Raw genomic sequence first — 25,707 nt, 5'->3', positions numbered from 1 at the left:
TTTGCACCCAAGGCAATGTGCCATTCACCTGCCTACAGTACTTGGTGCCAGTCACACCACGACCTGAGTCTGGCATCAGAGCAGCCAGACAAGTCTGGAAGAAAAGACCTGGGCTCTCTTGGTGAGTTTTAGCTTCTGCTTTCCAAGCCCTACGGTTACCGGTCCAGGAAAGGAGCGGAGGGCGTGGACTACAGCCCCCAGAAGGCCGCGCGGCGCCCTCGCCGATTGGCTGCGTGGGTCCCGCCCCGGCCCCGCCCCTGCCGCGGTGACCCAGGGCAGCGAGTCCCGGCTAGCGCGTTTCAAGCCGGCTACCCCGTGGAGTCTCGCCGGGCAGGCAGGCTTCATGGCGGCGGCGGCGGCGCGGCCCGTGTCCCGGATGCTGCGGAGAGTCCTGAGGTCCAGTGTCCGGAGCTGCAGCTCGGGGGCTCCGGTGACACTGCCTCGCCCCGGAGAGCCCTCCCAGCCAGCCACAGAGGTGAGCCTGCCCGCGTCCCCACCTTCCCCAGGAGGGGGTGGCCTTGTAAACTGCCCCTTATTCCGGAAGCGCCCGGGCCCATCCGGTGCCTCTGGGACGGAGCTCTGGGTGCTTAATTGGGGGTGGCTAGAGGAGTGGAATGATGTGCTCTAGACAGACTGCCCTGTCTCACCAGATACCCCAACGCGGGGGTGGGGGGGAGCTCTCCTTGGGGTCTCGCTTAAAAACCTTCCTGCCCGCCCAGCCGTGACACCCCTTTCCAAGTCTGAGTGACCACCAGAGATGGGGGAGCAGGTGGGTAGGACTTTGGGGTCCAATAAAATACTAGTACCCCTCCCAGCCCTGCCTCCCACCCAGCCTCTTCCTTAAACATTTTGCTCCCCCATCCCCCGAGGGGAGGTTGTCTGTGTGTGATCAGGTGTTCTTGTGACGCCCTGCTTCATACAGTGACACCCGCCTAAAAATGTCACCTTAGTGCCACCAATAGTTGTCACTTCTGTAGTCACAGGGCTCTGTGACTTGTCCGTTGATTTTGTGTTTCCTCTTTATTTCCCTTAGGAGCGTTTAGCCTCATTTTAGAGCAGAACAGAGCAGGACCTGAACTTTTCCAGGTTAGGGATTCCACTATCTCTTTAGGGTTGGGGTAGCCCCTCAGTCCTTGACAACACCCCTCAGAGTGATTCCTATCATAACAAGTTTTAAGTTCTTTTGCCCATGTAGTCAGGGAATAATTTTGGGAGAAGCATCTCTCTTAATTTGGTGAAACCTCTTTTTTTTCTTTTTCTTTCTTTTTTTTTTTGTGAGGAAGATTGGCCCTGAGATAACATCTGTTGCCAATCTTCCTCTTTTTGCTTGAGGAAGATTGTTGCTGAGCTAACATCTGTGCCCATCTTCCTCTGTTTTATGTGGGATACTACCACAGCATGGCTTGACAAGTGGTTCTAGGTCTGCGCCCGGGATCCAAACCTGCAAACCCCCGTCCACCAAAGCTGAGTGCACTAGGCCACCACTGGGCAAGCCTCCAAAACCTCTTTTCTAGACCAATCTGCTCATTCTTTTCCCATCTCTTACCACAGGCTTCATGTCCTGGGATTCATCAGATCATGCTCCCTCCCCCACGTACCTCACCGTTGCTCAACGAGGGGGTGGGCCTCAGCCTAACTTGCTTGTCCCAAATCTGACCCCCTCTGGGATCCTCAGCTAAGCAGACCCCACTGCTAGAAAGTGGAGTAGTTTTCCAGTATCCTTGAACTCTGAACTTCGTAGAGGGAAGAATAGGAAAGCAAAGACTGCTGAGATCTTGAAAGCGTTCAGGAAGAGGGAAGTTTCTTCTCCCTCCCGCCCTAGTTTATTTTGTACCTTTTGAGTGTGGACCTGTGCTAAGTGCTTTAGTCCTGACAGGAAACCGTGTGCAGTCAGAGGAGTCTGTATTTCAGGTCGGGCGGGGGGGGGGGGGGTGGGGGGTGGGGGGCGGCTCGTCGAAGTTAACCTCCCTGGAGTCCCAGAGCTGTAAAGAAAGGGAGCAGAAACTCTAGCACCTTTCCTCCTGCTGCTTCCCTGTGGGGAGATCAAGGGGAGGGGCCGCCCCTCTCTCTCCTTTCTGCTGTGCGGGGAGGGACAGTTAGCAGCTGAGAACATGGACTCTGCAGCAGAAGGCCTGGATTTGAATGCACCCTGCCACTTCTTCGCTGTGTGAACTTCAAGTCCCTTCACCTCTCCGTGCCGCAGTCTTCTTATCTGTGAAATGGGAATAATAGTGTCTACTTCATAGGGGGGTTACAGGGATCAAGAGTTAACGTATGTTAATGTGTGTGCTTAGAACAAAGCCTGGCACACGTAAGTGCTGTGTTGTGTATACGTTTGTTGTAATTTGCATTATCCTTGCCACCATTGGCACATGCTGTGTCCCATTAGTCCCTTCTCACCTGGACGCTCAGGTTAGTCATTCTGTCATCTCTCTGGTCACAGACCTCCCATCCTGGATGTTCCCCACTAGGGTTATCCTCAGCAGACAGGTTGCTCCTTGAGTGTTGGGTGCTCCCCACCTTCTAGGTATTTCTCCCACGGTCCTTAACATGGTGCTCTGCAGGCAATGGAGTCAGCAGATATTTTTGACTGTTGAACCCCAGCTAGTGAGGGGGCATGTGGAATGGTAGAGCGCTGGCCTGGGAGCCCCAAGTTTCTACCCTTGCTCTGCCTCCGGTTTCACCTGGCTCCTGGGGCTGTTGCTTCCCCTCTCTTCATGTCATCGAAACCAGAGGGTGGACCAGCCCTTCTTTACGCTGTGGAGGAGGGCACAGCATATCTTTAAGAGAATCTCAGAGGTGAAACAAGTGTGGACATATGTACGTTCAGCCTTCCACGGAGCTTGCAGTTGGCAGGAGCAGGGGTGGGGGCATGTGGAACCTCTGTCCCCCCTTCCCTTCCTGCAGGGTACCTATCCCCACACACCCCACAGGGCCCTGGGCGTCTGTTTTGGGATGGGAGGTGCTTGGAGAGACAGGGAAAAGCCACTGGGTGTTATCTGTGTATTAGGGTGTGGGTGTGAGAGAGACGTGAAGTGTGGAATGGGAGCTGGCTGTGAGGACCGCGGAAAAGGAGGCCTTGGGCTTCCCTGAAGGACAGGTCCAGCAGCTTCTAGAGGTGGAAAGGGGAGGCAGTGGTGTGTGGCTAAGTGGGGAGGTGGATAGGGGAGACCCAGCCACCTGCCTTGGGGCTGGGGGCGGCCTGGGCAGTCTTCTCTGCAGGGCTTACTCCAGTCCAGAAGCACAGCCTTCCTTCTTCCTCTCGGGCTCCATGCTTTGTCCGGGCAACAGGGGGGTTGGCCTCAGGTCCTGGGCATGCTGCCTTGGGGAGAGGCAGGGGACAGGGTGACTCTGTAAGGCAAAGGCACCCAGCTGTTCAGGGGGCCTAGAAAGAACAAATGTTGGAGGGAGGGTCATGCAGGAAGGAACCTGGGGGTAGGAGGTGGTGGGAGGGGACAGCAGGGCCCAGCCTGGGGCAGTGACACACGGAGGGAATGAAGACCTTTCAGGAGGTTAGCTTGACTCCAGTCCTGCCAGCGCCTCAAAATCTGCTTCAGTGACGTGGCTGTCTGGGCCAGGAGCCAGAGGTGTGGAGACCTCACCCTTAAGGTGGGCGTGGAGGGAGAGGGGACAACTAGACCTGGGCTGGAGCTTCGCTAGGTCCTCTCACTTGATAGAGATTAATTTTGAGGCACGCTGGTGTACAGCTTCCCAAATAGCAGGTAAACCAGGACCACTGATACTTGACTTTGAAATGTGCTCTTTTTCTCCTGAATAACCCTGCCACTCTGTCTACACTCTAGAGTTATTTGGGGGCTGGCCCTTAGCATTCAAATCAAATGCCCAGGCTTAGAGACTAACTCAAGAAGGTTCTTTGAGGGCAGCATCCTTCCCTTAACTATCTCCTTTGTACCACCCCCCTCCACCCCAATGTGCGTGGGGTAGGTAGATAAGATGTAACCAGTTGGATATGGTAGGTTGCCTTGTGCCTGGTTACTAGCATTAGTATCTGTGGTCCTGGGGGAGCCCAGACCCCGTTTGTCCTGCTTTGGATAATGTGACAGCAGGTCAGAAACCCCAGCCTTGGGCCATCTGCCATTAAGTAGGGTTGGAAGGCCTTGCAGAAGTGGGGAAGCTGACAAGAGTGAGAAAACTAGTCCCAGCACACACAGCTGGTGCTCCTCCATGAAGATTTGTGTAATGAATGGATAGATGGAAGTAGGAAATATATTCAAACGGCAGCGGTCACTATTGAATATCTCCTAGGCACCAGGAACTCCTCCAGTTGATTTAGGTGGGATTATTATCCACATTTTATGGATGAGGAAACTAAGGTTTAAAGAATTTAAGCAACTAAACCCTACAGCTAGTTAGTAACACAGCCAGGCTTGTAATTCAAGTTTACCTACTCCCAAAGCCGGTGCTCAGAACCTCAACAAGTCTCCCTGGATTAAAATAGCTCCTGATCGTGGTATGGCTGGGTCAGTGGTTCTCAGCCTGGGCTGCGAGTAAAAAGCTGAGGCACTTAGAAAAAGCCAAAAATAAGGGCAGGGCCCCATCCCAGAGCAGTTGAGTCAGAATCTTCAGGGTGGGGCTCTGGCATCAGTGCCTCTTAGAAGCTCTCCGGATGATTGAAATGTGCAGCCGGAGTTGAGAACCCATGTAGCAGGCTGAGCCATTTTGACAGTAGAGACCAGCCTGGAGATGAACGATGACCCCAGAATAACTGGGCTTGGCACACACTGCTTTTCCCTTTGGACTAGGGACCAACCTATTTGTTTATTGACATGGTGGTTCTACACTTGCTAGGACATCCTGTGCAGACTCGGTACTGAGTCAGGCAGGAGGGCTTCCCACAGAGGGGGAACAGCCTGGCCCAGGCCCGGGCCCTGGGAATGTGAGCAGCTAAGGCATCCTACCATTTCTGACATGTCCCATCCCGGGATGAAGGGCATCGCTGTCTACCCTGCCTGGTAATTCCCTCTGGGTGCCGGGCTCCTTTGGCATGTGCTGTATTTGTTTCCTTCAAGGGGTTTAAAGGGAAGAGGAAAAAATTGATGAAAGAAAGCAGGACATGCAGTGTCAGAGGAGAGAAGAGGTAGGGCTGAGGCTTGTTAATATCAAGTTGAGGAGTCTGCAGGCCTGCCAGGGTGAGAGAGTGGGAGTGTGTGTGGGTGCAGGAGGCTGCATCAGGTGCTGGTGGGCAGTACAGAGTCTAGATGAAGCTGGATAAGATCACGCCGTGTTTTAAAAGTATAATCTGGCCCGCCTCTCCCCGCCCTCTGCCTCATTCCACTCTGGATTGCCCCATTCCACTGCCTGCTCTCCGGTTTCTGCTGAGTCATACTCCTTGCTCCTCTCAGTTGCTCCCAATTCCTAGATTTATTTTGGCTCCTTTCTCTCCCATCTCCCCAAGTATGTTATGATTAGGGTGAGGGGGGCATCTTGGCAAGTGGGGAGGTGGGATCTAGGGTGACTAACAAATTACCGAATTGTGAATAGTTGTTGATGGAGAAGAGCAACTCTGCTGTAAATCCGGATTCCCGGGTATCGGATCTCCTGGACTCTGGTGGTCGATGGGCCTCTTGACTCTGGAGTGTCCCCTGCCCCACCCCCAAGGGTACCAGTGGAAAGGCAGTAGGCGAGCAGGGAGGGAGGAAGTGACTGTTATGATTATAGTCTGCCATAATCAGTCTAGAGAAGTAACTGCTGCTTACTTCTTCTGGGACTGTGAGCAGGGTTTCTCGGAGGACGTGGGAAACTGGTCTTGAGGTCGGCAGTGAGGTCACTTTTATGGACCCAGGAGAATCATAGAAGCAGCCTGCACGTGCAGTCATATCCCTTCTGTCTCCTGAGTCCTTCAGTGGCCCTTGATGCTGGCTGTACATTAGAATCACCTGGAGAGATTAAAAACGTGCCCAGATAACTGAATTTGGTTGGTCTCCAATGGAATTTTTGTCTTAAGCTTCTCAAATGGCTCTAAGGCACTGCTAGGGCTGAGGAGCTCACTGAAGCAAAAGTTTCTTCCTCCTGGGTGCAGGTGGACAGTTACCCTGGACCTCAGGAGGGCTTGAGGCCTTCTGCTTTTTTAGGTTACAAGATGATGATAATCCTGGATGTTTACCTACCAGCTTCTTGACTGCCCCCATCCCTTACCCATAGCACAAGAACCTTGTCCATAACTGCTGGAGGAGTTAGGCAACTTTCCTAGTATGTCAGGTCACACCTGGGCCAGAAACCTGGAGTTCTTTCCTCAAATCCAGAGCCCTGTCTGTAGACATGATTTTTTTTCTCTTTTTTTTTTTGTGAGGAAGATCGGTCCTGAGCTAACATCTGTTGCCAATCTTCCTCTTTTTGCTTGAGGAAGATTGTTGCTAAGCTAACATCTGTGCCAATCTTCCTCTATTTTGTATGTGGGATGCCTGCCACAGCATGGCCTGATGAGCAGTGTGTAGGACTGAACCCGTGAATCCCAGGCCTCTGAAGCTGAGCATGCGAACTTAACCACTATGCCACCGGGCCAGCCCCCATGATCATGATTTCTTTGTTCTAAAGATTCTAGAGAAATGACTTCTCCTCACCCTCTGTGCTATCCTGTGTACCTTGTTGGGCTCACCCTGTGCAAATAGAGGAAAGAATTTAGAATTTAGAATCAGAAGACCTGAATTTGAATCCTGGTTCTGCCAAGGGTGTTCTTGGATCCCATCCGAGCCTTAGTTATAATAAGCCCTTACGGGTTAGGTGTGAGAATTAAACAGAGAACATTCTTTGGAAACTTTAAGATGCTTTGCAAGTGTTACTTCTATGGAGCAATCATCCCGTCAGCATCTGTCATGATCCAGGGTTGTGCTTTCAAGGGGGAGAGAGGTCAGACTTGGAAAGGGTGGGGCTGGCTGCCTCCTGTCTCTCCCCAGGATGAGTGGGGGCCTTGCAGGGAGCCTCCAGCGATCTCCTCTGCCTTTGGCCCCAGACAGTGGGTGCATAATGCTTCCTTCGGGCAATGGGTAGGGTGAAGGATGAAGACTGGAGTAATCTCTGCATGGGATTAGTGGGGTGGTCCTCCTGGCCCCTCCATTCTGCCTTCCTGGGGCTGGTGGTCTCATTCCTTCTGCAGGTCTCCCTGGTTGTGCTGTCCTTGCCCACAGGCCTTCTGCATGAGGTGGGACCTCCCCATGGATATACCTCTCCAGCCAGGTGTAGCCCTCAGCTGTTCCTGATGGCTTGGGCTGTTGGACCCTCCCAGGCAGTGGGGAGGCTCCAAGGAGCCCAGCCAACAGAGAAGTAGTTATGCGGGAGGCAGCTTGTTGACACCCAGGCCCCACAGTTAGTAATTTTGCTTTGAGCTTGTTCTGTCTCCCATTGCAAAGGTAAGGAATGGGAGGCCTGGGTTGGAGAAGTGACTCACCATGTCCCAGCCAGTGCAGCTGCGGTGGCCCAGGCCCCCATCCGTCTCAGTTACCTGCTGCCTCTGATATCCAACCTGAAGTGAGTTCGCTCACCTGTTGTGCAGCAAGCCAATCTCTGACACTGGACGTAGTGGAAGAAAGTAGCACTTAATTATTGTTGCACAGCACTGAGCAAGCAGAAAGGGCAGCTAATGCTGAAATCCCAAACTCCCTGAAAGGCTAAAAGTAAGTGTTTTTACTTGGGGTTTTAGGTAGCGGAGGGGGAGCATATGGCCTTGCTGGTCAGAGCTTTTCTACCAGCTTGTGTTTGTCCTTGAGACTTCTTGCAGAGAGGAGGAGGCGGAGATAACAAATGCAGATGGATGTCCTTGGCCATTTGTCTCCATGGAGGATAGTGGATTCTGGAGCCAGGAAGCCAGGGAGTAAGCAGGGAAAGAGTGCTTTGGTTTTAACCCAACATATGCTGGGTTTAATGTAGGGAAACTGATATCAGGGATAGTATCAATTCCCTCCTATCCTATGTTCATCCCTCAAGCTTGAGGGATTTGGGGCGGTGACTGATCTAGCTACTTCCTGCTGAATTGGGGCATAGGTTGTTTCATCTCATTGAATTGGTTTTTTAATAAGGGAGTGATGCATGAAGCTCCCAAAGTTAGGCCTGTATTGTGAGTAACCAGGTATTTAATAAGAAGCTTTTCTAGAGAAACGAAGAGAAAAACAAGGTTAACATTTGGAGCAAATTATAAACCAGTTCCTAAGCCCAGGGAGCAGCCAATCAAGATTCCTAGAAGTCAAGGTAGAAGCATCTTTTGTAGTTTGAAATGTCTCTGATGGTGCCATTGGGCACTCAGGTAGCTTCTTGAGAGGCTTACACAGCAGCAGACATGAACCTTTCTTAAGTTTATATTAAGTCCTCCAGCTTCACTTTGCAAGGATTCAGGAAAAAAAAAAGGCAGATTTAGTTTTCAATGATTGTGAATGTAAATGATGGAAAAGAACTGCAAATGTTAGTTTGGAGGTTTCTAGCCAGAAAACTTTCAGGAGAGTAGAAGAATTCAGGATCCAGTCCAGTTAACAGATATAAAACAAAACTTCAGACAATTAACAGAACTAGAATCCAATGTCCATGAATGTGTACTATAGTTTTTATTGAAACATATTTTTTTCTTTCTCTAAATTACCTTCAATTTTATTAAACGTAGCCAAATTAAGACTAACTAGTTTGCAAAATAAGTCATTTTAATAAATTTGGCATAATTATTTACGTAAGTACAGCAAGAGTAGTAATCGATTATATAGGCTCTTTTAAATCTTCTTTGCTGGAACTCTCTATGGGGAATCTCAGGTTGAACTTCAGAGGCCTCTCAAGGTCAAGAAAGCCAAGCCAAGGACTTGTCATCAGATTCTGCCTACAGTACCTGCAGATTTGAGTGACTTCCTCTCTTTGTGACCTTCCCCAAAATATTGAGCTTCCTTACACCTGCCAAAGGGAGTGACATTCTTTACTCAACCTTACCAGTTTACTGGGAACCATAAGGAAGGTACCAGGCCCATTTTTTCAAGTCGCTTTATTCCAGGAAGTCAACCTTCATTCCTCAAAAGCTGTCTGATCATATCCGAGCCTGTATGTTTTTCTCAAATATGATGTTCCAGTCAAAGCCTTGGTGTTATAACCAGTGTTGCCCATTGTGTCCTGTTATAAGAAGAAAAGATTCTTATAGGACTTATGCAAATAACCACATTACCATGAGAATAAGAATACTCATCAGGAGTTTTTAGATTTTGGAGGGCTTAGACAGGCAGGAAAAAAAACGCTTCAATTTTGTTTACAAATTGCTGTAAATCATAGTTCCTTGAGAGAATAAAGAAAAAGGTTTTCTTAAATCTGGAAAGAAACAAAACATCAAAAGTCAGCAATATCTTAAGTAAAAATCCATAAAAAATTATAATTAGGGGCCAGCCCCATGGCCCAGTGGTTAAGTTTGTGTGCTCTGCTTTGGTGGCCCAGGGTTTTGCCGGTTCGAATCCTGGGCATGGACGTGGCACCGCTCATCAAGCCACGCTGAGGCAGCATTCCCCATGCCACAACTAGAAGGATCCATGTCAAAAATACACAACTGTGTACCCCGGGGCTTTGGGGAGAAAAAGGAAAAATAAAATCTTAAAAAAAAGAATACAGACTTCATTGAGAGCTGCCTTTTAAAAATTATAATCATCCTTATCAGTTTATTCAGTCCTGTGTAATTAGTTCTTGATCTTAATTTTCTGTCAGCAGTTTTATGAAGTCATTAGTTTTTCTGTTAGAGTTCTAAAATTTTTTATCCAGCTCAGTTTTATAATCTGAAAGTTTATCAGAAACCTGTACTCTAGAGTAGGGACCAGAGTCCTTTCCATGAATTTCTCTGAAGCTGAAACATATTTGCAAAAACATCAGAGTAAAACAACTATTTGTAAATAAGAAAATGTTCAAAAATGGTAATTGACAAACACACTTGACTGTTCTTGTGACATATAATACTTTGAGATAATAACCAGACTCATGGCTGACAATCAGAACAGATTAGAATTTTAGATAATTTTTTAAATACTTATATCAATAACACTCATTAACATAATACCATTTAAGAAAGTTTGATGGTCTTTTTTTTGAGCAAGATTAGCCCTGAGCTAACATATGCTGCCAATCCTCCTCTTTTTGCTGAGGAAGACTGGCCCTGAGCTAACATCCGTGCCTATCTTCCTCCACTTTATATGTGGGATGCCTGCCACAGCATGGCGTCCCAAACAGTGCCTTGTCTGCACCCGGGATCCGAACAGGCAAACCCTGGGCCACTGAAGTGGAACATGTGCACTTAACGGCTGCACCACCGGGCCAGCCCTGAGAAAGTTTATTATTACTTATTTGACAATGCTTCTCATATTTAGCATACCAAATAAGCCTAATTAGTTTAATATTTTTTTCTTAGAAGAAGAGAGCAAATCTCTCTGAGAAGTCTCAGTGGCCCTCTGAAAATCCCCAGGGAAACTCTTCCAGGTCAAAATAAAGCTTTTATTCAGGACTTGAATATTTGTGTGTCGGGGAGCTCGTGAAAAATATTTAAAGGCAAAGAAAATAATTTTTTAACCTTTTTATTAAGAACAGACTAAAAGTTTAAGAAGAGTATCTTTTTAAGAGAGAGGCGGCTAGATTTTACTTTTGCATCAGTTTACTCTTGATATTGAAACTTATTTACTTAATAAATTTATTTCAGTCTCAGCCAATTTGACCAGACATAAAACTCTTCAGGGCTTTTCTTTCAGAAACCTTTGGTTACCTATCTTTTACACTCAAAATTTGTCCCAGTACTTTAGGACAAATTATCTTTCTTAACTCAAGAAACAAAAATATTTCCATTCTTTATACCTGTTTTTTACTGAAAACATACATTTTACTTTTTTTGTACACAGACCTTTTAGAAATGTGAGTTTTCTCATAGAAAGTTCCTCAGAATACATAAAACATGTTTATCAATAAACCTAAGCACTTTTCAGTTTCTTTGACATAAGAAACCAAAGGCAGACAAATCTATGCTTAGTAGTTAACCTTTAATATTTTATCTTATGTGGAAGTGACCTAGATACCCAATAAACTGTTATTATTTAACTTAGTAAAGCTATAAAGTTTGTTTCCAAAAAGATTTTGGAAGCTGTTTTTTTAAGTATGCAGACTATAAAACATAATTATTGTACTTAAAAACTCTTACCCAGTTTTAACAATTATGTTTAAATTATTCTTAAAGACTTCATTGACATTAAAGCAGTTAACTGTCATTTTAAATTGTTTTAAATACATACACCATAATACATAGAATTATTTTTAAAAAGTTTTTCCAAAAACTTTTATCCTTTTACATTTATTTAGTTTACCTGTCTTTAGCAATTATATTTAGATCATCTACAAAAATCTCATGAAACATCAAACAAAATTAGCTATTATACTGAGTTATTAGTTTTGCTGATAAATTTTGTAACAGAGATAGCATGAGCTCCTTTGACCAGTAAACCCAGGCTGTACGTCTCCATCATATCCAGTGCTGATAACTCTGAGGACATGTCTATTTTAAAACCAGCAAACTTAAACAGGATCTCATGTACCAAAGATCAATTTATATCATGTTAAATAACTGTCTTTGAGAAGTTTTGACATATTAATCAAAGACTGCATTTTATTATGAGAGATTTTGAATCCTCTCTTTTCTGAAACAGAGGTTTCCCAGAACGGCCATTGCAATTTTAAGGTATCTCAAAAGTTTACTTATTTTTATTTGCTTAATTTTAGATCAGGAATTTTGGAGGAGGTGAAGTGAAGCTCAGCAAGAGAGGAGAGAGAAGCAGCAGATTTGGCTTCAGCTGCTGGCATGTTTAATTATTATTACTATTTTTTTAAGAGGCAGTAAAGTATTCCTGATTTTATTTAGAAGGCTCAAAAGATTAAAGTAGGCTTCCCGTTGTTGTAGCTGGCTTTTTCCAATTGTATGTGTAAATACACCAGTTTAGGTAAACTGAAACTGCCCCATTTAAGTATATCAATTTTTACAAAACTTTTATCTTAATTTTTCTACTCTTATACCCCTAATTATAACTTACATTAGAATTCTATTAACAAGTGTTGGTGTTACAATACTGTGTAGGGGAAGCATTCCCAGTTAGACATAACGTCTATTCCAAAAAAATCATCCAGGGAAAGTTGACATAACCTCTTCATATAATATTAGCTTAAACACTTTAATTTTTATAGTCTTGTTAACCTGAGCAGCCTAACTGTTGCCCCAAACAATTGTTGGTCAGGTTTTTTTTTTGTGATTTCTGCTTTCTGACCTTTTAAAATTTTTCAAACTGGGGTGAATAGAACAGGTTTGTCTGATGTCCTTTAATGTTGGGGGGCTAATAAGGGGGTCCCTTTAGCCCATCCAACCTTAGGCAGTGTTTTATTAAAACCTTTGTTTTATTTTCTTTATATTTGTTCTATTTATCCCATTTTTCTTTCTAATAACTAGCTAAAGATTTTCATCCTGTTGAGATGAGTCCCATGGCTATTCCTTTTCTAATTTCTCTTTGTTAACTTAATGTTTTCATTAGCATCTGTAAGACCATGAGAAGAAGCTGAGACCCCCAAGTTTGATTAAGTTCTTAAGACTAGTTATTGTATTTTCCTTTTAATTTAGTTTTTTTTTATAGATACCAATAAAACAGCTGTTTATCATGAGAGCTCTCTAAAAAGTTTCCCAACTTAAGGATCTGTTGTTTGGCCCTTTTTTCCTCCCGAGACTAAAGAATATTGTGGCCACGTGGTGTTACAAAAGAAAATCATCCCCATTTAGACATTGGCTTATAACTGTAGGTCAACCAGTCAGTCAAAGTTTGTTCCAAGGGCCTCTCAGGTGGAATAGATGTGGCACCTCCCATGTTAATACTTTTAAAAGGAAAGACAGACAAACAGCAACAAATACCAAACAAGTACACTTTCCCCAAAACCCTCAGGCACAAATGGAAGCCAAAACGAAGACCAAAACCAAAACCAAAACCCAAAGTGCTTCCAGTCCCAGCTTAGTCCGTGTCCTACCCTCAGGGGGCGCCCAACAAATGAAGATCCGCCACAGAGATCTTCCCAAATGGGCGAGGACAAGGGACCTTGGGGTGCACACTGGGGGACTTGCCAAAATCTGGCCAGGGCGTTGTGACTTCAAAACACGTGGAGCCCAGAGGACTGCTACGTACCCATTATTTTCAGCTGGTCCTGTTGGAAAAGGTTAACACAAAGACAAAACCAAAAACTGCCAGCTACTTACAAGAGATGTCTTCCTAAGTCCTGAGCCTAGTTTCCTCCACCACCAAAGCAAAAGTGCCATGGGCCAATGACGTCTGGTTGGCAGCCAGTCACTTGGGGCTGTCCCTGAGACAAGGGGCTCGGGGCTGCAGGACAGCTTCCAAGAGAGGCCTTTAGCCAGAGGCCAGTGTGCCACAGGCGAGACGTCCACTTGGGACATTGTCCCATCTGGATGGCCAAATTGATATGGAACCTGAAATGAGTTCACTCACTTGTTGTGCAGCAAGCCAATCTCTGACACTGGACGTAGTGGAAGAAAGTAGGAATTTTATTTTTGCACAGCGATGAGCAAGGAGAAAGGGCAGCTAATGCTGAAATCCCAAACTCCCTGAAAAGCTTAAAGGAAGGGTTTTTATTTGGGGTTTTAGGTAGGGGAGAGGGAGCATATGGCCTTGCTGGTCAGAGCTTTTCCACCAGCCTGTTTGGCCTTGAGACTACTTGCAGAGAGGAGGAGGAGGAGACAACGAATCCAGGTGGTTATCCTTGGCCATTTGTCTCCATGGTGGATAGTGGATTCTGGAGCCAGGGAGTAAGCAGGGAAAGAGTGCTTTGGTTTTAACCCCGCATATGCTGGGTTTAATGTGGGGGAACCGATATCAGGTCTGGTATCACTTCCCTCCTCCTTTCTGGACATGATTGCCAATTGGCCTGGTTGCCAGGTGCAGAGTGGCATGTTCACTCACAGTGGCCTGTATAAGAGATATTGGAGATGTTTGTCCCTGGACAGGCTTCCTTGGGGGGAGGGAGAACAGTAGGATGGTGACAGGGGAAGAGGTGGGGCTGGAGCGGGATGTTACTGCCCTTTCCTCTGCCTTGCTGCCTAGCAGGCAGCTATGTCCCTACAGAGGTCCTGAGCCCTGGGGCTGAGTGTTGGGGGTTTTGAGGGCAGGTCCTTCCCTCCAGGCCTGTTTCCCAGTCTGTCAATGAGAGGGAGAATCCCAGCTCCCCCTGGACGTGGAGCCTACATGGATGGAAAAGTTGGAAGTGCTGTACTGATGTCAGAGATGGGGGAGGGGCATTTGACAGGAGGAGCACTGTGTCCCCAGGTGGACTCTCCTTGCTCCTCTCCCCCAGCCTGGGAGCAGAGGCCCACGTTTCCTCCCTGTCCCTGGCCCTGCAGGAGCTGTCCAGGCGGAGGCAGTTCCTGAGGGAGCATGTGGCCCCCTTCTCCGCCTTCCTCACCGACAGCTTCGGCCGGCGACACAGCTACCTGCGGATCTCCCTCACCGAGAAGTGCAACCTGCGATGTGAGTTGGCTTCCTGGGCCCTGTCTGGGCTCCTGTCCTTGTCCCTCTGCTGAAGCGGCATCTGAAATCTCCCCACACCCAGGCATTCTTCGTAACCCTCCCAATTCCTCTTTCTCGAAAGTCTCCACCCGCCCTTCTTCCTTGCTTGCCAGACGGGGTTCAGGGGCAAGACAGGGTAAAGGTTGAGCTTTCTGGTCCTGAAAGCTGGGTTCCACTTGGAATTGGATTTAAAAACAGAACTGCTGTTGGATTTGGGATTAAGATTAGCCCTGGATCCCTCACTCTTCAGGGCTCTCTCTCCCTCCTGTTTCCCTGCAGTTCCCACAGTTCAGGACGTGGCCCGGGTGGGCGTGGGGTGCTGGACACTCTCAACATGTGAGGTACACAGCAGTGCCGTGGCCAGCACCCCAGACTCATGACAGAAGTTGTCTGGGGCCAGGCTGACAGAATGCTCGTTTCGTAATCCCATGTGGAGGGCTGTGGGGCGTATCCACTGCTGGGGGACTTCCAAAATTTATTTGCTCCTACCCCCTCCTTCCTTCCTCCCTTCCTTCCTTCTGCTGTAGCTCACAATAAGAAATATATTTACTTTGAGGCCCACTAAATACATGTGTTTGTGTATAGTAAATGTTTAACAAACAATACTTACTGCCTGCAGTACTATGATGTTCTGATATTTTGACCTACTCTGGTCTGTCTTAAAAGACCAATTCTGGACCATTCACTAATTTGACTAAGTGGCCCTCTAACAGATCTTGGCCCACTCCTTTGTGACGTTGTACCACAGGAAGTGATGGTAGGGGCTGGTGCCCCCTCCGCTGCCAGGGCTCGTCTCATTTACCCCGTTCTGCCACCTCACCCAGAGCAAGTAGTCCCTCAGTTTTTGCTAACCTGAAATAGACAGGCTGGATATGAGAACACTTGTAGCTACAGAGGAGGGCAGCTTTACCAGGCCAAAGAGTACTTCCCAGCCTCGTTCGCCTCATGACACACACGCAGAGGGGTAACTGTTGGCCAAAACCAGGTGAAATAAAGGAGGATCAGCGATGCCAGAAGGAATGGGCCCGTTTAGCCAGCCCTCGCTCTGAGGGAGTCAGCGACCTAGCATGCCCCTACCTCAAGCCGGGCTCTGCTTTCAGCCTAGTTCGTCATCTTTAACCCATGCCCTCAGCTTCCCCACAGAGGCATATTAAGGCCAGATGGGGAGAGGCTGTTAACATTTTGTAGATGAGAAAGGTGAGGCCCAGGGAGAATCTGGCTCAGGGTTTGTTCCACCTCAGATTTGGCGAGGTCTCTCTCCACTGTCCAAACGGGGTTCAGGAGAAACTTCTAGCCTGGGGGGGAGTGTTGGGGACTGGAAACATCACAGGCCTGACTGCTGTAGTCATTTCCTGCCTTCACATCCTCTCCCTTCCGGTCAGGTCAGTACTGCATGCCCGAGGAAGGTGTCCCACTGACCCCCAAGGCTAAGCTGCTGACCACAGAGGAGATTCTGACCCTTGCACGGCTCTTTGTGAAGGAAGGCGTAGACAAGATCCGGCTCACCGGTGGAGAGCCACTCATCCGGCCGGACGTGGTGGACATTGTGGGTGAGTTTGACGGAAGTTGTCACCACTTCTCCCAGCTCCTGCCTCATCCCGCTGGACTCCAGTATTAACATCACAGCTAACATTCATCTAGAGCCTTATGCTCACTCAGTCCTACCACCTCCTGAGACAGGTGCCATTATTATTCCTGTTTTGTTAAGAAATGAGGCACAGAGAAGTTCAATAACTTGCCCAAGGTCACAAAGCCAGTAAGTGCCAGAGCCCAGTGGCTTGGCATCACATTTAGACCAAAGTCCTCACCAGGGCCTGGAGGTCCACGTGGTCTGGCTCCTCCTGACCTCCTCAACCTCCCGCCTGTCCCCCTGCCTCCCATCCTCCCCCCCTCCCTCCCCACTCTCCAATCACACTGCCTACCGGGCCCTTCACTGGGAGCACGGGGCCCACTGCCTGCCTCGTTCAGGTCTCTGCTCCATGTCTTCTCCTTGGGGAGGCCTCCTTGACCACTCCATTTAAGGTACATACACACTCCAGCCACTCTCTGTCCCAGGATTTGGCAGCCTACAGCCCACAGGCCTAGTCTGGGCCATCACCTGTTTTTGTGTGGCCTGCAAGCTAAGCATAGGTTTATATTTCTAAACAGTTGGAAAAAAATGGGAAGAATAACATTTTGTGACACATGAAAATTAAATGAAATCCTAAATTCGCTGTCCATTAATAAAGTTTTATTGGCACATAGCCACACCCACTCATTTACATATTGCCCTTGGCTGCTTTTGCAGAGTTGAATAGTTGCAACAAAGACCGTATGGTCACCAGCAAAACCAAAAATATTTACCGTCTGGGCTTTTGCAGAAAAAGTGTGGCGACTCCTACTCTATTCCCTTTTCCTACCATGTTTTTCTTCATAGCCTTTGTCTCATCCTGACGTCATGTTGTTTGGTCGTGTTGATTTTTGCTTTGTATTGTCTGTCTCCTCCATTAACTAGTGTGAAAGCTCACAGGGAGCCGGCCAGGTTTTGTTCACAGCTGTGTTCCCAGTACCTGGGAACATGCCTAACACATAGTTGTTGCTCACTGATATTTGTGGGATGAATGAAGAGTGGTCCAAAGTACCATCTCTGAAGTATGACACCTGCCTGTGAGTCTCAGCTGGGCCACTTACTAGTAGCATACTTTTGGGCAACTTTTAAATCCATCCTAAGCCTCCAGGCAGACAGAGTACTTACTTTATAGGGTTGACCTGGCGAGGTGATGAAAAGGGAATACCCAGCACGTGGCAAGTGCTCCATGAGGGGCGGCCCCTCGAGCCTCTTGTCATGTACTGATTCTAAGCCCCAAGGTCAGGCAGAGAGAGACCTTTGCTTATGTAATTATAAATGATGAAATCAGAGGAAAATAAGACTCCATGTTCTGGATTGCTTAGCCCCAGCCCCATCCCTGCTGCTCTGGGTGGGATCTCCCAACCCTTACTTAGCTCTTGGCCTCATTTGCTGGTTCAGTGAATGTTCTCTGGAGTGCCACGTTATGTGCCTGCACTGTGCTGGGGACGTGAAGGTGACTGAGCTGCAAGCCCTGTGGTCAAGGACCCACAGCCTATTGGCAGAAGCAGCCACTGGAGCTAGCCATCTAAGGAGCCAGGTGCTGTGGGAGCCGTAAGGAGGGGCTCAGGGACCCCTGACAGGCCTCTCCTTCCTCCTTCCCCCTGGCCAGCTCTCTCCAGCCCCGACTAGTCACTTGACCTGGGATCCTGCCATCATTCCTGGGCTGGACAGGCTGGCCCAGGGGAGCTGACAGGCAGGCTAGATTCCAGGAAGGGGCTGAACCTGCTGAACTCAGCTGGCCGCCAGGCCCAACCCCCTTGTTCAGGCCACTTCCTCTGCCCCCTGGCACGCGTTCCACCTTAAATCTCTATGCTCCTTGCCAGCGCCTGTGGGAGAGCAGAAGGGGTGGGGATCACTGCCGGTCAGAGAGGGATGACTGAGCACAGACCTGAGGACACAGAGCTCTCCACCAAAGCCGCCAACATGCGTAACGGGAAGAATGTGAGCCAGGAGTGTTGGCAGCCCTGTTCCTACTCTGCCACTGCCTGGCCTTGTGAACTTGTGCAGGTGCCTTCCCCACCCTGGGCCTCAGTTTCCTCATCTGTACGTCAGCCACTTCAGGGGCCTTTCGTGCTGTGATGGTCCATGGTGATTGGTCCTGGCTGACAGCATGGGGTGGGCAAAGGTTGGTCAGTATACAGATGCTAGCTAAGACAAGGCCCTGGCTGCAGTAACCTGCTTCAGAGGATTTACCTCCTGCCTCCAAGGATGTGGGTAACAGACTGCCCTCTCCCTCTCCCCCCGTCCTAAGTGCTCCCAAACAAATGGCGTCTGCACTGCCTTGAATTCCTGTGGTGCTGTGCTTGCTAACGCTGATGTCTCAGGCTAGCTCTGTTGATTTCCCCAGAGGTATTTCTTAGAGCAAAACCACCCTGAAGGGCAGGGCAGGGGGTGCTAGTGGGGAAGAGAGGAGGGAACAGCAGTCAGAGCTGGGATACTCACAAACACTTGTCCCCACCCTCCCAGGTGAGAGTTTCGAGGGACCCCACCCACGGGCAGAGTGAAAGGGTTGCAGGTTTCTCTGAGCCTGCTGTCCTGATCGCTTTGGCCCCTGCCTGAAGCCTGTCAGCCTTGGGCCTGGTGCTGCAGACCCCCGTGGGAGGGATTCAGCCATCAGCTCTCTGTCTGCACTCACCTGTGATCCCCTCTGCCAACCCTTGGGCTCTCCAGCACTCCTCCAACCCGGCCCCTGTGTGCACAAGTTCCTCTGCCCCTCCTTTTCAGCTGAGATGAGGTTAGGGCAGCGCTGTCGGAGAGAACTTCCCCAGATGGTGGAAGTGTTCTCTATCTGTGTTGTCTGATACAGTAGCCATGTGTAGCCTTGAGCATTTCTTGACATGCGGCTAGTGTGACCCAGGAACTGAATTTGTAACTTTATTACATTTTAATTAATTTAAATAGCCACACACGGCTAGCAGCTGCCATGTTAGGTAGTGAAAGTTTGAGATTTTTCCATAAGAAATATGAATAAAAGGGAACTAAACTCACAAGCCATAGGATAGCGTTGGAGTAGTTTGCAGAGCGCTTGTTTTGGATCCTGACTTCAAGAGTGACCTGCCGCCGTCAGGCAGGCTCCCTGAGCGTCAGAATCACGCAGTCCTGTGGCCTTTTCCTTTGTTGTTGTCCCCGTTCCTCTCTTCCTTCCCTTATGTTGAAGAAATAGGGAGCATCTAGATCTCACAGCTTAAAGCCCATGAGAGGCTTGATGCAATGGGGAGCCATTGAGTATTTTTGAAAAGGGCTGAAGTTTTCTGTTTTATTTTTGGTGGACTCTAGTTACCTAGAATTAGATTAAGTCGTAATCCTCGGTTCATGAGATTGTCTCATCATTGGTCTATGCATGGCCCGTTTTACTTTATTCATACCAATTCATTTATATGTTTTAATAATATGATTTCCTAAGGCAACCCTCTACCTCATCGATTTTGTTTTTGGAAGAATAAGAACACGGGCAATAACTTTTAACCACCTCTGTGGACTTCCCTCCCTGTGTGGACTTCCCTCTCTGTGTACCTCTGCCTCTGAGGGAAACCCTCCTAAATTTTGCATTTATCACTCCCTTGCTTTTTAAAGCTGAGATAGCATGTTTGTGCACTTTATAAGAGTCGTGCTGTGTGTATTCATTCAGGGCTCACTCATTTGATGCAAGTGAAGTTCATACATGTCATCTTGAGTCATAATTCATTCTTTTTCTCTGCAATCTACTGTGCCATTATATGAATATACCACACTTTCTTCTATTAGTGAGCATTTGGGTTGTTTTTAGTGTTTTGATAATCAGAAAGAGTGCTGCTTTAAACATGTGTATCCTCGTTCACGTATCCTGGAGTACAGTTTCTCTGGGAGTGGAATTGCTGAGTTGTAGGACATGTGAATGTTTAACTTGGGAAAACAAGTTAGCGTTATCTTTCTGTGGTTGTGCCGATTTACACCCTCACCGGCTGCACATAAGAGAGCCTTTGAACCACATCCTCCCCAACGCTCAGCAATCTCATTCTGGATTTCTGCCAGTGGGACGGGTGTAAAACGGTGTTTTATTGTGGCCTTGATTTGAGATCAGGCATCTTGTCATAGGTTTATTAACCATATATATTTCTTTTTCTGTGTAGTACTGGATTGTGTCGTTTGCCCGTTTTTCTATTTGGTTATTTGTCCTTTCATATTGGTTTGGTAAAAGTTCTTTATGTATGTTGCAAATGTCTTCTGCCAGTTTGAAAACACAAGCCACACGTTGCGTAACAATTCTTTTGACCGATAGTAGTTCTTAAATTTGTCAATTTTGTCTTTTTATGGTTAGTGCTTTTTATAGCTTGTTAATGAAACGTCTCACCCAAGGGCAGAACAACTACCTATGTTTCTACTAAAAAAAATTAAAGTTTTGCTTTTTGCATTTAAGTCCTAGTTAATCTGTGGGTGATTTTTGGGAATCCCATTTCATTTTTTCTATATGGAAAATCATTTTTTCTAGTTCATTTTATTGAATAGTCCCGACTTGCTCCACAAACCTAGCACGTGTGCATTAGTCTGTTTTGGGTTCCGTTCTGTTTTGCTGGTCAGTTTGTTGATCTTTATGCCAATATCATACAGTCTTACCCACTGTCTCTTCATAGTAAGTCCCTTATCTGGTAGGGCAAATCCTTTTTTCCTGTGCCTTTGGTGTCATATCCAAGAAATCACTGCTAAATGCAATGTTGTGAAGTTTTTGTCCTATAATTTCTTCCAAGGCTTTAATTGTTTTAGGACTTACGTTTAGGTCCTTGATCCATTTTGCGTTAATTTTTGTGTATGATGTTACGTAAGGGTCCAACCTCACTCTTTCGCATGTGGATGTCCAGTTTCCCCAGCACCATTTGTTGAAAAGACCATCCTTTCCTGCATCGAATGGTCTTGGCACCCTTGTCAAAAGGCATTTGACCAAATACATGAAGGTTTATTTCTGGGTTCTCTATTTTATTCCATCGGTCTATATGTCTGTCTTTATGCCAGTACTTCTGGGTTATTATGAATAGTCTTCCCCTCTCTGTTTCTTGTAAGTACACTCTCTGTCTTTTCAGATAATAACAAACTTTACCAAGGTATTCAATCACCCATAATTCCCATAATTCTTATAGCATCTCCTGAAATTATTTCTTATTTGAGTATTTCCTCTAAAAGTTTTTCCAATGTGGGTCTAATAGTTAGTCTGATTTCAATGTTGAATCTAATTAAATCTGGCATGCCAGGTAGTTTTTATAATGTTTTAAAGTAGTGGTTTTATAATGTTACTTGAATGCGTACAAAACTGGAGGTTCCAGGTTCGTTCCTTCCTTGAGATGAGACGATCACTGTGTGGTCTTCTTGGAGCCAGAATGGCTGCCGGGAGAGTCTAACGTTAGTCTGGGTCTTGCTGTCAGTAGTTCCTTTTCTCTGGAAGTTATTACAATGTTTTCTTTGTATCTAATTTTCTTAAATTTTACTATAATATGTCTAGAATAGGCTTTTCCTCATTTGTCCTGTTGAGATTCAGTAAAGTTTTCCTTTCAGTACTAAGCCATTTGTTTTAAATTTGGGGAAAATTTTCTCCATTATTTCTTCAGATATTTCCTTCTCTCCATTTCACTTTTTTCCTGGGACTCTATTCTCTGAATGTTGGCCCTTCTACTTATAGCCTCCACGGGTCTTAAATTATATTTTGATTTCTTACTGTCCTCTTTTTCCTGGGGGAGCCCTTTAATCTTTCCTCCTAACCCACCAATTTCTCCTTCTGTGTCCATATTACTGTTTATCTTATTTCTTGTGTTCTTTATTTTGCAATTGTTTTTACCTACTATTTCTCCTTGTTCTTTTTTATGTGAAAATTTTTGTTTTATATTGTTAATATCCTTCATTTCTTTTACTGTATCATATTTATCTTACATTCTTGATCTGTCTGTTTTAATTTTTCTTCTGTTGGTATATATTTCACAGGTTTTTTTTTTTGAGAGGGGTGATGGACGTTAGTTGTACTTCTCAAGTGTCTCCTTAGTTTTTAGCTGGTAAGTTTGTTCCTCTGAAGATGTTAGCTTTTTCTGTTTGGCATTGTTTAATGGCAAAAGGTTGAAGGCCAGATCTTAGTCTTTGATAGACCAAGGGAGCTTGAGATTCCAGAATATGAGTTATTCACTCATGTTTGTAATCTCCCCATGAAATGACCAGCCTTGCTGTGTAAGACTGTACAGGTTGTGCACTGCACAACTCCAGGAGACACTCTTCATTGAGAATGTGAGGAGAACGGTACCTCTTGGAGTTATATACTGTGACTGCTGCAGGTTCCCACCTTCAAACCCTCAGGGAGAAGGCAGTCACCCTTGATTTTAACCCACAGTCCTGGGGCTTTGGAGGGGGAGAGACAAGGGAGGAGTGCCTGGGGCTGGTCAGTCCCCCCCCCTGCCCCCCCACCGTTCTCCTCAACTCCTCTTCTGGCAGGGCTTTCACAGCTTCCCTGAGTTTTCCTCCAGTGGATTCCTGAGCTAGTTCTCTGGGGCTGATGCCACCGATTTCTTCGGTGAGGGGACAAGTAATGACTGTTCTGAGGGTGGCAGTGGGTGACAGCAAGAATAGAGCTTGAACTGCCTTGCCTTCCTTGAACTGCTCCATCCTCTGCCAGTTGCCTTCACCCCCAGGCTGCAAACCCCTCCCCCAAGCGATTTCAGAGTCCATCTGCCCATGAGTTTCTCAAGATTTTCTTTTTTTAAGGTTCCTGGATTCTGTGTTTCTCCAGGGTTGGTTTGGCACAGGGAGCCAACAACTACTGGTAATTTTCCATGTTAAGAAATCCCCAGAGTAAAGCTCTTGTCTTTCCTTTTAAAACAACAACTTTTGCTTATAAACTTTCATCTACTTATTACAAAAGTAATACATGTTTATTTCAGATAAGCAGAAAGAATATCACTACTGCCCAATAGTAACTGCTGTCAACATTTTGGCTTGGTGACCCACTGTCTTTTTTTCTTTGCATCTAGTTTTTAACTACTGTTTTTAACTGCCCTTCCAACTTAATATAGCATGTGCATTTCCCAACATCCTACCACATTTACAGAGTCACTTTCTGTTGTGTAATATTTTATCATCCAGAGAAAGCATAATTTAGCCAGATTTTAATTGTTGGCTATCTGGATGATTTCCCTCTTCCTTTTTTTATGTGTTGCTCTCTAACAAACATCTTGTCGATAAATATTGTTCACATCCATGATTATTTCCTTAGGTTAAATTATTAGAAGTCAAATTTCAGGTCAAAGGCTTTATAAAGTTCCACATACAGTCAGCCCTCCATTTCCACAGATTCCACATGAATGAATTCCACCAGCCACAGATTGAAAAGCCTACGATGGTTGCATCTGTACTCAACCTGTACAGACTTTTTTCTCTTGTCATTATTTCCTAAAAAATACAGTATAACAACTGTTTACTGTTTATATTTACATTGTATTAGGTATTGTGAGTAATCTAGAGATGATTTAAAGTATGTGGGAGGATGTGCATAGGTTATGTGCAAATACTACGCCTTTTTTATAAGGGACTTGAGCTTCCACAAATTTTAGCATCCACAGGGGATCCTAGAACCAATCCCCCATGGTGATTGAGGGATGACCGTATAACCCTCTCCAGGTCCAGAACTTAGCTCCAGAAACGTTATATGATGTTAGTTTACACCACGAGCATGTGCATTTGCGCACACCCCTACCTAAACTGGGTGTTAATTTTGTGATCTTCAGCCTTTCTCTCAGTCCAGCTTCGCTGAGGCACTTGACTGATTTCTGCTCTCATGCGGAGCTGAGCTGATTCTTGGCCAAGATTCAGGCATTGAAGTAGTTTGAAATAAATTTTATCTCTGGATAAGTAAATATAAAAATCACCTATAATCCTACTGATCAAAGATAACCACTGTGGACATTCTGCCACAATATCTTTTCTCTAGATTTTATTGGATTTAAATGTGACTTGGTGGGTTTCTTTCAGTCTCATTCCTTTGTTCTTTTGTATGCAGTTCTGCGAGAATGCCTGTGCTCAGTATTCAGCTTGCTCGTTTACTCTTGATATGTGTCCATTCTGCTTTTCCATCGAGTTTTTTCTTTCTACAACTATATATATATTTTATTTTCATGAGTTGTAGTTAGTTCATTTTCTCATTTTCAGGATGTCATGTTTATCCCCCTGTGGATAACTCTGACTTTTTTTATTGAGATATAATTGACATATAACATGAGTTTCAGGTGTACAACATAATGATTCGAATGATTGCTGCAATAATCCTCACACATAGTTATAATAGTTTTTCTTGTGATGAGAACTTTTAAAGTCTACTCTTTTAGAAACTTGCAAATATACAATACAGTATTATTAACTGTAGTCACCATGCTGTCCATACATCCCCATGACTTACTTATTTTATAACTGGACATTTGTACCTTTTGATCCCCTTCAAACACATTTGGCCCACCCCATACACTCCACCTCTGGCAACCACCAATCTGTTCTCTGTATCTATGAGTTCAGTTTCGTTTTGTTTTTCTGGATTTTTTTTTTTTTTAGATTCCACATATAAGTGAGATCGTATATTTCTCTGTCTGACTCACTTTACTTAGTATAATGCCCTCAAAGTCCATTCATACTGTTTCAAATGGCAAGATTTCATTCTTCTTTATGGCTGAATAATATTCCATTGTGTATGCATATCGTGTTTTCTTTATCCATTCGTCCATAGATGGACATTTAGATTGCTCCAGGTCTTGGCCACTGTAAATAGTGCTGCAGTGAACATGGAGGTGCACAGGGCTTTTTTGAGTTAGTGTTTTGGTTTTCTTCTAATAAATACTTAGAAGTGGAAATGCTGGATCTCATGATAGTTCTATTTTTAATTTTTTGAGGAACCTTCAGACTGTTTTCCATAGTGGCTACACCAATTTGCATTCCCACTATCAGTGTACAAGAGTTCCCTTTTCTCCACATCCTCACCAACAGTTGTTATATCTTCTCTTTTTGATGATAACCATTCTAACAGGCGTGAGGTGATACCTCACTGTGATTTTGATTTGCATTTCCCTGATGATTAGTGATGTTGAGCATCATTTTATGTACCTGTGGGCTGTGTGTCTTCTTTAGAAAAATGTCTATTCAGATCCTCCACCGATTTTTTAATTGGATTGTTAACTTTTTTGCGATTGTATGAGTTCTTTATATATTTTGGGTATTAACCCCTTATGAGATACATGATTTGCAAATATTTTATCCCATTTGCTAGGTTGTCTTTTTGTTGATGATTTCCTTTGATGTGCAGAAGTTTTATGGTTTGATGTAGTCGCATTTGTCTATTTTTGCTTTTGGTGCCTTTGTCTTTCGTGTCAAATCCAAAAAATCATCGCCAAGACAAATGTCATGGAGCTACCATCTAGGTTTTCCTCTAGGAGTTTTATGGTTTCGGATCAAGTCTGTAATCCATTTTGAGTTAATTTTTGTTTATGGTTAATAGAGTGGTCCAGTTTCATTCTTTTGCGTGTGGCTGTCCAGTTTTCCTAACACCAT

The 25,707-nt window shown here is 45.7% G+C and overlaps 1 protein-coding gene across 5 annotated transcripts in view; it reads left to right on the top strand.

Annotated features, from left to right (window-relative positions):
- The first annotated feature begins 233 nt into the window (after positions 1 to 233).
- MOCS1 (molybdenum cofactor synthesis 1) overlaps positions 234 to 25,707 on the top strand; it is a 38,466-nt gene continuing 12,992 nt past the window's right edge. For 2 of the 5 annotated variants that reach the window (XM_070586040.1, XM_070586044.1), the window contains exons 1-3: positions 234 to 475; positions 14,393 to 14,519; positions 15,941 to 16,108. In XM_070586040.1, the coding sequence (XP_070442141.1) occupies positions 344 to 475; positions 14,393 to 14,519; positions 15,941 to 16,108 (427 nt within the window). In that variant the 5' untranslated portion in view covers positions 234 to 343. The remainder of the gene's footprint in view (positions 476 to 14,392; positions 14,520 to 15,940; positions 16,109 to 25,707) is intronic. The other 3 variants (XM_070586042.1, XM_070586041.1, XM_070586043.1) reach the window with 2 other exon arrangements.

This window comes from Equus przewalskii, chromosome 19, assembly GCF_037783145.1.
Source record: "Equus przewalskii isolate Varuska chromosome 19, EquPr2, whole genome shotgun sequence".
Classification (NCBI taxonomy): domain Eukaryota; kingdom Metazoa; phylum Chordata; class Mammalia; order Perissodactyla; family Equidae; genus Equus; species Equus przewalskii.
Note: the sequence above shows the minus strand (reverse complement) of the source record. Positions and strands in the feature narration are given on the sequence as shown.